Here is a 13,269-nt window from a genome sequence, read left to right as displayed (position 1 = left end):
ATGGCTTCAGTATTTCACCTCTTCTCCCTCCTACCCTGAATGTCTTATTTAGACTTATTTGTCCTTTCCTGATCTTGTGATTTGTTTGTTTGTGTGTGTTTTAAGCCGTCAACTGCCCACATTCATTTTGGAATTGGTTAGCCTTAGAAATTTGTTTTATAAATAAACAAACACTCTACTTGCAATTCCTGCACCTCTGAGACCATGGTGATTATATGGGAAGGAGGGAGGGAGGGAGGGAGGGAGGGAGGAAGATATAAATGTTCTAAATCAATATAAAATGAAACATAAACTTATAAGGGGTGCTACTCACCGACCTACAGGTGCCCTACCTGTTGCTGAACCTTTTACTCACAGATAATATACATCACTCACTTTGAATTCAGGAATCTGTTGTCTTTCTGCTTTCCAAGCAGGAAATACAATGCTCTTTATTCACTCCTCCACAGAAAAGATGTATTTTCAAACAGGCTTTCATCCAGTCCTTCCTCCCTCAGAGAGATCCCCCTCCCTTGCTTTAAGAACAGCCCACCAAGCAAAAACTGTACATGGGCGAGTCAGAAACCCCACATGGGCGGGCATGAATTAATCCATCGAATCCTCTGATGTGGCTTTGTAGGAACCGTTTCTGATACGGTTGCTGGAACTGGGCTTGTTGGAGCTTAGCGTCCTGCATCATCTACTCTTGGAAAACTCGCAGGCAGAGTTGTGACAAACTGGGATTCAGGAAAAAGTGGCTGCGAGCTAAAGTTTCCAACGCAGCCACACACTGTGTGAACGAGCTGAAAAATCTGCCAGTTAGGAAATCTTCCAGCTAATCTACACAGCGTTCTTTGCCAACCAGAAAATGGAGATCTGCCTTAATGGGCAGCACATTGCTTCTAATGTGGCAATCACAGACTAGTATGAATAGCAGAAAGAGAGATAGAGATTGAGAGTTTCAAATTCAACTTTCCAGCCTGCTGTAATTGCTTTGCGACACACTTCCGGCACGGTCAGAAAGGACATGAAAACATCTGGGTAAACATCTGGATTTAAAACTCCAGTTGCAAGCTATGACCATGAATCACGGGAAGCATCTAGCCCAGTAGATATGCCCAAAGTGCCATGTCCTTTTATTTTGACACACCCTGAGATTTGCAAAGAAAGCAAAGTGCCCAAGACCCCACTGGGGGAAGCAAAAATATAAAGAACCAACTTTCTTTGCCCCTCTGACAAAAACCTCCTCCTGGATTGGTTACTGTGATGTGTCAAACTGGGATCCCAGCTGGGAAGAGTCAGTAGCCTCATCCCTAGAGGAGCTCTGGGTTGCTAATGCCGGCCAGTCCCACCAGAAAATCCCAGATAACCATCAGGTTTCTGTTTTGGTACAATCAGTGCTTCTTCCCTAAGCTCTTACACCTCGCCTGGGCAGTTTGCATCATGGCCCAAAGGATTACTTTGCTCCCTAGGTGGCCAGTGACTCAGAAGTAGGGGAAGGGAGGGTTCTCACCAACCGAAAAACGGGCGCATCCGAGGCAACCCTCTCCCGATGAGCATCTTCCAAATGTGTGGGATACAACTCCTGTCTGGTGGAGAACAAATCGGAAGGCTGGGTCCAGGCCAAGCAGTTTAGAAGAGGTATAACGGTGACTTACAACCATACATTCAGTGACTGTTCAAAGTTACAACACAGCACTGAAAAAAAGTGCTTACGACCGTTGCAGCATCCCCCTGGTCACGTGATCAAAATTTGGACACTTGGCAACTGGTTCATATTTATAATGGTTGCAGTGTCCTGGGGGTGGGAGATGGGTGTGTGTGTGTCCTGTGATCCCCTTCTGACCAGCGAAGTCAATGGGGAAGCCAGATGCATGTAACAATTCATGCAGTCATTCGCTGAACAACCGTGGCCGGAAAGGTCGTAAAACGGAGCAAAATTCCCTTAGCTGCCTTGCTTAGCAACAGAAATGTTGGGCTCCATTGTGGTCGTAAGTCGTGGACGATCTGTACCCCGCTGCTTGTAACCGGTGACCCTGCCAAGCGCAGTTTCCCACCCGCTCACTTTGAAAACCGTCACCTGCCATCCCCAGTCAGTCTGAAAGGGGGCCGAGGTTGCCCACTCAAAGTTGAGAAGCGAAAGGGGGACCAGAGAGATCTGAACAGAGTCCCCCAAGGGGCAGGATTTTCACGGTCAGCCTGATGGGAGTAGCTGAACCCAACCACGTGTCAAAAAACAAAATACACAAGAGTTTATTTATCAAATCAGATCAGTCACCGTGACCTGGGAAGTTGTGTCTTCCCACATTTTCAAAGGAGCTTACATCACTGTAAGCCAGTTTGGCTTAAGCCAGATCCTCTCTCTATCTCTGCTTCTCCAAACCACGCAGCCCTGTTTGTAAACTTTCTATTGCCCCATCTGGAAGCAGCCACATCTGAACTCTCAGGGCATCTCTGGTGTCAGGAAATTCTCAATGGGCAGGACCTCCTTCTCGTTCTGCAGGACAGGTTCTGCTGCCGGCCAGGCCTGCAGCAACAGATTGGCTGTGCCAACAGCTCCCACTTCATTCCAGGCTGATGGCTACAAAGAAAAGTCAGGGACACGTTGGTCAGAGCAGCGCAGGAGAGGCCAAAGCCTCCACCCTGAAACACCTTATGTGCTCTTCCGGTTTTCATTGATTGTTGGCAGGAAAAGAAGGTACAGAGGGATCCTTCCCTGGGTGGAGGAAGAAAGCTGTAGAATCAAGGGCTACCAACCATTGTTGCTGGGAGGCCTCCCTTTGTGTAGGCAGCCTACCTCCCGGTTTTTGGAGAGCCACAGCAGGGAAAGACTCCCTGATCTCATGTCTGGATTATTGGGACCAGAAGACTGACAAAGAGCTGAAGAAAGCTAAAGGCTGAGGAGCAGCCAACAGAGATTGAAGTTGGGAAGATACCACCAATGATGGCAACATTCAGCCATAGGTCACTTCTCATGGTCTTTGTTTTTTCCCCACTGCACAAGACAGGATGGGATGATCCCTTCCAACTCTACAAGTTTTTGATCCGACCTGCAAGAGTATTTGTCTTCCTCCTCAACATGCATCAGCTGTGCCCCTTCCCATTGCTGCCAAGTGGGGTTGTGGCCTCCCAAACAGTAGAAACAGCAGTAAAGTTGTATTAGTCTGAACACCCCAGAACCAAGAAGTGACCTCATTCTGACAGATGAAAGCCAGCTCCTCCTTCTGCTCATGAGACACAAAGGACAGGTAATCCAGGAGAGAGATCTAGAGTGTTCTTCTGGTTCTAGAACAGTTTTCTTCATGTGATGGGTGTGTGCGGCTCCCACAGTTCTCTTGAGAAATTTTGGACACTGAGAAGTTAGAAGAGATGAAGAGAACAGCCAGTAGCAAAAAGGATGGCCTCAGTTACAAGAACAATATGTGTGCACTGTTGGAAGACCTGATGGTCAAGGTTGAAGACAGATTTCCCAAAGTCCAACTATGTGGTTGCTAAGACAACTACATAGTGATATCTATCTATCTAATCTATCTATCTATCTATCCACCCACATATACAATTTGTGCCTGTGCCTGCACACCCAAGTGCGTAAGAGGATTCAACCCTGGGACTACTTACCTACAACCAAGTGCTACAGCCCAGAAACAGCGTTTATCATTTTATCTGCCTTTTGGGAGAATCGGAATGAAACATTCCTTGCAGTCCACAGGCAAAATAATGCAAAAATAAGGAGACCAACCCCTTTTTAAAAATTCACACACATTTAATAAGCCTCCTTCCATTTAGGGAATAAGCCCATAAGGCAGAAAGGGCTGCTGGTTTTCTATTTAAATGGCATTTATAAAACCCAAGAAACCAGATCAGCTACAAGCAGCTTTCCATCTGCAGATGCAATCCAGCCTATCTCCTCATTTTGTTCCACGTTAGGAATTAAGGTCCTGTCAGATCCCACAGATAAATATTAGAAAGCCTTCACAACCTCCCAGGTCGGGCAAGGAAACCTGCAGATTCTCAAAGCCTCCAATCCTCACCCCTTCCAAATTTCACTTTGCTGGATGAGGAATTTCCACCAGCAGATCTAGTTTGCTCCTTGGGCTTAGTCACTTCAGAGACAATTTTCCACGGCAAGCCTATGCTTGAGCCTCGGGACCGTAAGATCGCCAACAGAAATGCCCCATTTTTAAAGCTGTCGTTCGGGCAGCCCAGCGCCAGCCTCAACACATTGGGAGGCCGATCCTTCCTGCGCTCTTGTTCAGTGGGGTGGCCCCACAGTCTCTGCAGGAGTCTTGCAAGATGCGGAGACTGCTGACAAAGCCCTCTGCTTCCTTGTACGTCCTTTGCCCAAAGAAGCTGTGAAGTCAGCACTCAGTGCAGGAAAAACAGCCGGCTCCACAAAGCCGGAGCAGCCACCCGCCCAACCGGGTATTAATTAGCACCTCATTACTGCGATCAATACTATGGGCAAAATCCACACTTTCAGACATAAAAGCCAGCGGAAGAGATACAGGAAAACAGTTCCTCTGTGTTTTTATCCCCTGGGGAAAAAAAGTGCCCCTTGCTTACCAACCAGTTCATTTTCTCCCCATCCATGGACCCCACTCGCTTGACCACCCCCCTAAAAAAAATGGATGCCAGCTATTTGCACTAAATTATTTGCCATGCCACATATCCCGTGCTGTAAAAACAGGCTGCAGTCAGCAAAGGCAGCCACAAGGGGACACGAACATTTCAACACAAAAACACTCCCAACTTCCCACGGCTTGCCAGAAACCAAAATAGAAAGGAAGGCTTGTAAGCTAAAAACAGATGCTGGGTTGGTTATTGCAAAAAGAAAAGACAAACGTTCTCCCGTGTAAAGAAGGGGAGTTGTAGACGAAGCCGTTTCAGGGCACAGTGGCTGAGAATGACCAAGGGTGCAAACAAGATTTTAGGTCGGGAGTCAGCTCAGCTCCGGGACATACATGTGCTGCCTTAGAATGGGATGTCCTGAGCATGGGCAGAGTGTATTCCCAGGGCCATAAAAACAAGGACTGTGTGCCAACCTGCACTAGAACCAATTCTGATGTCAACATCTGTAGCCTTGATAGATTTGGGGCAACTTCTCAATGTGTCTATTTGGGTATGCCTGTCCATAACCTCCTTCCTTTTGAGTTTATCTTAGTTATTTTGAAGATTAAAGAAAAAGACAGGGGAGCATGCTTTGGAGGATTATAAGCACGCTTATAATACTGTTTAAAATAGTAATTTCGCAGTCAAGTCTTTGGAATATATCAATTCATAGTGTGTGCGACTCATTGACTCTAATCTAGGGTTCTCCAAACTTGGCAACTATAAGATTCATGGACTTCAACTCCAGATGGCAGCAATCCCACTTTTCTTTCTTCCCCCCAAATGCAAAGGTGGCAAATTGCCAGGGCAAAACTGAAGAGGGGTGGGGGCTTAAAAATCAAAAGCTTTGCTGGCTGAGGAATTCTGGGAGTTGAAGTCCACACATCTTAAGGTTGCTAAGTTTGGAGACCCCGCTTTAATTGGCAGACAAACGTTCCAGGTGTTATTTCCTTATTTAATAGAGCAAAGCCAAAGAGATTTGGGAGCCAAGAGAATGCAGGGATGCTACATCAGGGACCAGAGGGCAGCAGCGTTTGGTGTGCTTGCATGTCCATCCCCCATGTTTAGCCCATGGCAACGGCCTGGTTAAGTCCAAACCCAGGAGCTGCTCTGGAGTTCTTCCTTGGTTTGTGGGTTCCCCCCCCGCCCCCCCGGGAAGCAGCACTGAAATTTTGCTAACCTAAGGAAAGTGTGCAAACAGGAGATATTTTGCATGGCAGACATGGACTAAAAGTTTCTCAGGCCACCGCTGGCGCAGTGCCAGGCTAAGTGACACCTTGCTCCTCTCTTACTGGGCACCGGCCTTTTCTCACAAGTCCAGGAGGAGCTCCCCGCCCACAAATGAAAACCAGACCTGAGTTCAAATCAAGCCGGAGAGTGTTTGAGCTGGTCCAGAAGCAGCCAGACCCAAGTCTCTGGTTGCCCAACGTACTGGTTGGAGCGCACTGCCGACCCTGGACGTTGGGCAGGGGGGAAAATATCCCCTTTTCAATGTTTATTAAAAAGATACATTGCTACACTTAGCAAAAACCACCGATTAGGATCTAAAAGCTCACTTTGAACCAAGTCACATCTGGGGCTGATAAACAGACCCAAAAAGGACAAGAGCTTTTTTTTTTTTTTTTAAAAAGAATTTGTATATCTCTTTATCTATTTCAGAGGGAGAACAAGGAGAGCCCCCCCACTCCCTCCAATCATTAAAATGCCTGCATTAATCACATTGGCAATGGAACAAATTACCATGCCCCCCCATCCTCCTTCCCTCCCCCCACCCTTCTCCTTCCCAGGGTCTGTTCTCGCAGCCGACCAATCCTTCTGCCATCTGTTTGGTGGCGATAAAGCGCCTTTTATCTCACTCTGCTATCGTTATCAGGGGGAGAGATCAGGAACTCGGCTTATCGGCACCTCCGATCTCTTCGGCAGAAAGCGGCAGCGGAAGGGAGGGGGTCGAAAGTGGGGGAGGGGGGCGGAGAGAGAAGTTCTACCAAACTTCAATGCATCCTTTTTTTCAAGCCACCCACCTAGCCAAATTGGGGGTGCCCACTTTGGTATGCAAGAAAGCACCCTGTAAGCGCACACACACATGCCCCCCCCCAAGCACAGCCCCCCAACTGCAAGCAGATCACCCTGTAGGCTTTATCATTCTCTCCCCCCCCCCATCAAAGAGCCCAGGACCAACTCTCGCCGCACGCAGCATCATTTTCCTCCTCTGCCCACACGCCCATGTTTGAAGTTAATAAATGTAACCAGCTATCTCCGCAGAGGATCAGCTCCTGGCCCTTTTTATTTTTTATTTTTTTTTCTATTATTATCAGCTGTCCACATCTATCAAGCAGCAGAACAAAAGAGCCCGGAGAGGAGGGGAGAGCGAAGGAAACAAAACAAATATTGCCAGATGCGTCCTGATGCTGTTCTGAAGCCTTTTCCTCCAAAGGGAGGAAAAAACTTGATCAGGAAGGAGAAGAAAGAGGAGGAGGAAAAGACGGAGGATTAACAGGAACGGCGGCGGCTCTCCTATTGAAGGCGACAATTATTGGACAGATGGCAGCAATCCCTCTCTTCTTTCTTCCCCCCAAAAAGCCAAGGTGGCAAATTGCCAGGGAAAAACGGCAGGGGAGGTTGAAGGTTTAAAAATTAAAAGCACCAAAAACCCTCCTAAGGGGATGTTTTGGTCCCTCCATCCAAGGTGGCATCACCATCCTCTTCCAGTAGCCACCAGCCTTTAAATGCTACAACTCAGCTCTTTCCAACCCTCAGGAGAGCAGTGGTCAGAGCCAAGAGTGGCCCGAACTGCCAGTGGGCATCATGCCCCTTGGATTTACCTGCAGCACAGGAGGGCCCATGATTGTGTGTGTCTGCTCACCAGGTTGGTCCCAGTGACCTCCAAGCAAGTTAACACAGCTAAGACCCAGCATATGGGCAACAACTTCCCACTCTGTCCACGCAAGTCACGGAAGAAATTAGCCAGGAAGCTCTTCCTTTGGTCCCGTCAAGTGAGACTCTCTTCCCACGTCCCAGAAATAAATTGGGGGATTTCTGTGCCCAGATCAGGGTGGAGCCCATTCTTGGGAGGGACTGGCATGGGCAGAGCAATGGCACCCAGGCAGAGGGAACAACAGGCAGGACTAATTCAGCTCATCCAGGCAGAGGGATTAACTGTCCCCATCTCCACCCAGCCTTGAGGAAGGAGGCGTCAGGGATGGACCTGGGAGAGAAGCAGGGAAACGGCCACAGGAAGATGCTTCTTGAGGTCTCAGGACCTTTTTAGCACCCTCTCGACTAATCCACCTGAGACCCTCCAGAGGTTTGGAAGGATGCTTGGCCACTGCTCTCACTGAAAGGTCCCACAGGTGATGCTAGGAGAGATTGTGGGGTGTTTGGGAATCCAACCAGGGTTGCAGCTGGCACCCTCACCTCTACTTTCTCTATCACCCTCTCAACTCCCCAGAAAGAGAGAGGGAGGAGAGAGGAAGGTGGGAGGCAAGCAGGGGTGCCCCAAGCAGATGAGTGAGGCTGTGGGCTCACGTGGGCAGCTGCTTGAGGAAGATGCCAAGGGTCATGTGTCCTTCAACCTCCAGGTTCCTGGACCAGGTCTCCGATGTCTTGAAAAATAATTTGCCAGCCAGGTGAGCTTTAGCTGAATGGAAGGGAGACCACACTCATTTCAGAAACCTGCCCCAAATCCCCACCACCCACCTCCAAGAAGAACCGACTTCCTCCACCAGAAACGCATGGAGAGTTTGATCAATCCTACAACTGTTAGTCTGCACACAAAATTCTTGATTTAACCAGCCTCTCATAGCCAGGCCAAGCTGGTCTTCCTCAAATTCCCCTTTTCACTTGAAAGCACCCCCCAAACCACACTTCTGGCGAGTTAGTTCTAGAAGCTGAAGATTTATTATGTCTTTACTATTAAGTTTATATGCCGCCCATCTCATTTCCTGGATGGCTTATAGCTAATGAAAATAGCAATATGAAAACAATTATATAGGAACAACTAAAATTACGGGGGAATTAAATACAGGCTAAAGACACCTACAGGTAGTCCTTGATTTACAGTCACAATTGAGCCCAGAATTTCTGTTGCTAAGTGAGAAATTTGTTAAATGAGTTTTGCCTGATTTTACAACTTTTCTTGCCATGTTTCTTAAGTGAATCGCTGTTAAGTTATTAACCCGGTCATTAAGTGAATTGACTTTGCTTGGCAGAAGGTCGCAAAAGGGGATCACGTGACCCTGGGACACGGCAACTGTCATAAATGTGGGTCAACTGTCGAGCATCCAAATGTAAATCATATGACCATGAGGTTGCTGCAATGGTCATAAGTATGAAAAACGGCCATAAGTCACTTTTTTCAGTGCCGTTGTAACTTTGAACATCTGCCTGGCCTTCTGAGATTTGCCCTTCCAGGAGGGACCAGAATTAGGGCTGCTCGGACCCTCCCCACAGATTCCCTGGTCAAGGGCCAACAGCTCTTTTCAAAGCCTGGGACAGATGAGGAAGCCTTCTCCACGGGTGACAAGCAAGAGATAAATATTTGTGTCTCTATCTCAAGGGGAGGGGGGCGCTATGAACTGGACATGCACACCCGGCCATCTCTAAAGGGAAGGGCCTGGGAGATATTTATCTTGGAATTCAGGGCTTTCAGATAAGGAGCCAAGGAAGCCCGGGCACAATACCTCCAAGGACAAACAAACAGCTGCCTATCCAACCCGCCATCTCAAATAAAATGGCACCAATAGTTAAATATAATCCGGCAGCAGATCCTTATCTAATCAGCTTTGGCCCATCGCAGACTTCCTCCCTCTGAAAACGATCTCCCATTCTCTCAACATTATCAGCCTCTCACATCCAGCACCGGGCAACTGGGGGTGGGGGGTGGGGGGTGGGGGGTGGGGGGAGCTTTGGCCAGGAAGCCCGCAAAGCAAGTCAGCAGCTCTGAACCGAAGAGACCAAGATGACCTTCCGGTCTTTGGCCAAAACAAGGAAGGGGCAGCTTTTACTCCGATGGACGCAAGAAACACAAACAAGGAAAATGAGGACTCCCCTTCCCAGCCTCTACCCCACCCCACCCCCGCGTGCATTTTCCTGTTTTCCATCTCACAGGAAGGGGCAACGGAGCCCCCCCCCCCGCACTCTCCCCACTGCTTTGGGCTACCCCTCTTTGGACCCCAATCCCAGTCCTTGGTCTTTCTCCCTTCCGGAAAACAGCTGGATAAACCAGAGGCTGGGTCTTTCACCCCCAGAACTGCCCAGTTCAGCAAAGCCCCCCCCTCCTCCATCCTTTTTCCAGATCACCTCTGCCCCCCTCCCTCGGAAGCGGAGACGGCCAGGCAGGACTGGCAAGGAAGAGCTGCCAATTAATGTAGCTGGAAGGAAGCTAGCAGCTGGGCAAAGCAGGTCTGAAAGGTGAAAGAGAAAGATAGGTGAGCCGAAAGAGGAGAGCAGCACAAAGGCCTGCTGGGAAGGAAGGATCGAGGCCCCAAGAGGAACCAGGGCCTTCTGCTGCTCCAGATGCCCGGGGGCTTCCGTGTCTTATGCCAATGCAACCACAGGCACACAAACACACAGCCAGCAGCACCTTCTCCAACTCCGTCACTTAAAAGGAGAAGCTTTCTTGAGCTACAGGGCTGATTCACATCCCCCGTCATTTCCATCTCTGTCCCCAAAGCATCAAACATCAGCCGTGGGGATTATTTTGATGCCGCTCACACCCTTAGCTGAATGCTGGCTTGTTATTCCAGGCTTATGGAAAGTCACACTGCAACTGAGTGCAACATTTGAAGCAGGTCAGTCTTGACATACGGAATCCCAAACCCCCAACATCTTAGCATAGCCTGTTCTGCAAACATACATCAACCTACTACGTAACTACAAGGTTCAGCGTACTGTGGACATTCAGAAAAGCAGGTGAGATGATGGTTAAGGTAACCACCATCTGCAAACTGTTTCTTTGGGGACTCCAGCCAGGGTTAAACCCAGAAGTTCTCAGGCGCCCATCAACTCCACAACTGAACTACCGGGAAGAAGGAGCTCAGGCCTGACAGCAGCATAAATGAAGAACGGAGAGTATCATTTATTATTAAATTTATACTCCCTTTCCTCTGGTTGAGCCACTTCCCCCGCCCCACATAACAGAGGATCAAACCTTTACTGTGCCCCCCCCTCGCCATATCTCTCATCTTAATCCGCCCAGAACAATCCACCAGATCTACCTGATTACACCAATCTCTGCTGAGGGCAGAGAATCATTTCATTACCAGCCCGGGGAGGGAAGAAGCAAGGAATTTGCAAGAACAGCCAGAGATCCAGAAAAATTAATGGGGCTCCGAATGGGGTGGGGGCGGAGGACAAGAAGAACTTTCATCCAATTTTTTTGAAGAAGGAAAAAAGTTTGCCTGGGTCTTATCAGCCGAACAAATCACCTGAGCAGGCAAACAGGTAGATGCAGCTTAGAATGGCAATTATTTCCCCAGTGAAGATAAAAACGCATTATCAGTGAGGTGGGGGGTGGGGGTGAGAGGGAGCTGCACTATCCAGAGATCTCGCTGGGCCTTATCAATCTGGAGATCTGCTCGGGAAGGAAAGAGGAGAGAGAGAGAGAGAGAAAGAGGGAGGGAGGGACTGTGAAAAGCAGCCAAACCTGCCAGTGGAAAAGTTTTTCTGGTTGATATTAAAAGGCACCGCCACCCCGGTCCTCCCCCCCCCCCATCTTCCTCCGCAGCCCCCTCTACCCGCTTCCCCACAGCAGGAACTCGGGTCAGTCTGCAATCTTTGCAAGGGGGATTTTATCAGGACCGGCCAAGAGAAAAGCCGGACTCCAGGCGTCCTGGGAGTGGGGAGGATACTTGGGCTGCCGCCCTCCCCCCTTCAGGTGGGCTCTGTCTGGGTCAGGCAAAGGCAGGAGATGCGATTAAAAGCCGGCATCAACCCTCCAGGTTTCAAGCCCTGCCACGTTGTGCAAGCTTCGGAGTCCCACCGCACGCTTCTGCTCCTTCTTCCCCCGGAGGCAGCTGCTCCTTCCTTCCTTTCTTTCCTTCCTTCCTTCCTTCCCTCCTTCCTCTCTCTCTCTCTCTCTCGCCTGCAAAAGTCCCTCCAGATGAAACTTCCCAACGCAAGAACCGGGAGTGAGTCAAGCGCCAGATAAGATCGTAATTTCAGCCCGTCCCGACAGGGCGATCTTATCTCCACGGGGCTCGCAGAGAGGAATATTTTAAGGGCTTATCGCGGCTCTCATCGGGGCGGCGATCGCGCCGGGGAAGCGGCCAGAGGCGGAGCGGCAGGCCAAGGACGCCCCCCGCCCGGAGGAAAGGGGGCGCCTCCCGGGGACCCCCCCAGCCCCCCCACCTCTGCCCAGCCTCGGCCGCCCCCGGTTCCCCCGGGCAGCTGTCAGGAAGCCCCCGCCGGGCCTGGGGAGGGAGGGAGGGAGGGAGGGGCGGCCGGGAAGCACCGACGGGACCCCCCGAAGGCAGCCAGCAGTTCAAGTTGCTTTCTGGGGCGGGGGGCGGCCAAAGGGAGCCTCGCCGAGGAGGAGCGGGGGCAAAGTTGGCTCGGGGGTCTCCGTCTCTCCGGCAGAGCCCCCGCCCCGGACAGGGACGCCCCCCCCCCAACTTCGGCCAGAGGGAAGAGGAGGAGGCGGAGGCGGAGGGGTCGGGCAAGGGGTCGGCGGCGCTCACGTTTGATCTGCCGGGGCTTGCTCTGCTTCCTCCTGGACATCGCGGGGCGGCGGTTCCGAGTCCCTCCGGCGGCTGCAGAGGCAGGGCGAGGGCGAGGGCGAGGCGGGCGGCTCTCATGCCCACCCGGCGCTCCCAGGGCTGGGCGGCGGGCACAGACCGCGCTGGCTCCCTCCGCGGCGCCCCGCTGGCCACCCGGCACCGGCCGGCGGCTTTCCTGCTCGGGCTGCTCTCCTCCGCCTCTTCCTCCTCCTCCTCCTCCTCCTCCTCCCAACGCCGCCGCCGGACCTGCCCTCTGCGCGCGCGCGCTTTTTCTCAATGGAGCCCCGGAGGCAGCTGGCGCGGCGGACGCAGGCGGGGCGGGGCGGGGGGGGGGGGAGAAAGGGGGCGTGGCCACGGCCAGGCAGCTCCCAGTTCACAGGGCGGAGCGGACACGCCCACCGGATAGGGCGGCCCCGGGAAGAGAAGGAGGGGGCGGTGGGCGGGGCCGGCGGCGCGCGGAGGCGGAGCCGGCGGTGATTGACAGGCCGCGCGCCTGGAGAAAGTCTGCGGCTGAGCTGCGCCTTTGCTGAGCCCTCCTTGGCTGGTTAAACCAGGATGGAGCCAGCCGGGATGCTCTGAGTTTGGGCTGAGAGGGTCTGGCCCGTGTTCACCTGCAGGCAGAGACCCAAACCCGGAGATGGGCAAGAAGTGCCTGTCATTGGAGCCGATCATTTGATAATTTTAATTATTTTTAAATTTTGTTTGTCTTTGTGCTTTTAATCAGGCTGTACACCACCCTGAGCCCTTCGGGAGAAGGGCGGTATAGAAATAAAATTATTATTATTATTATTATTATTATTATTATTATTATTATTATTATTATTATTATTATTAATAATAATAATAATAATTGGAGCAATACCCAAAGGGCTACCCCGCTATTTAGAAATTCTAAATTTGCCGGACTTGAACATTTTGACTCTACAAAAAACCACCTTACTCGGAACAGCTTACATCCTCCGACAAT

At 50.9% G+C, this 13,269-nt stretch overlaps 1 protein-coding gene across 2 annotated transcripts in view; it reads right to left on the bottom strand.

Annotated features, from left to right (window-relative positions):
* ZFPM1 (zinc finger protein, FOG family member 1) overlaps nt 1-12,477 on the bottom strand; it is a 69,684-nt gene extending 57,207 nt beyond the window's left edge. For both annotated transcript variants that reach the window (XM_070952785.1, XM_070952787.1), the window contains exon 1: nt 12,264-12,477. In XM_070952785.1, coding sequence (XP_070808886.1) covers nt 12,264-12,303 — 40 coding nt within the window. In that variant the 5' untranslated portion in view covers nt 12,304-12,477. The remainder of the gene's footprint in view (nt 1-12,263) is intronic.
* Between the last annotated feature and the right edge of the window lie 792 nt (nt 12,478-13,269).

The sequence above is a fragment of the Pituophis catenifer genome, unplaced genomic scaffold (assembly GCF_029215685.1).
Source record: "Pituophis catenifer annectens isolate HBS135680 unplaced genomic scaffold, rPitCat1.0.hap2 SCAF_13, whole genome shotgun sequence".
NCBI classification, from domain to species: domain Eukaryota; kingdom Metazoa; phylum Chordata; class Lepidosauria; order Squamata; family Colubridae; genus Pituophis; species Pituophis catenifer.
The sequence above is the reverse complement of the archived record's forward strand: the minus strand, read 5'-3'. Positions and strand labels throughout refer to the sequence as shown.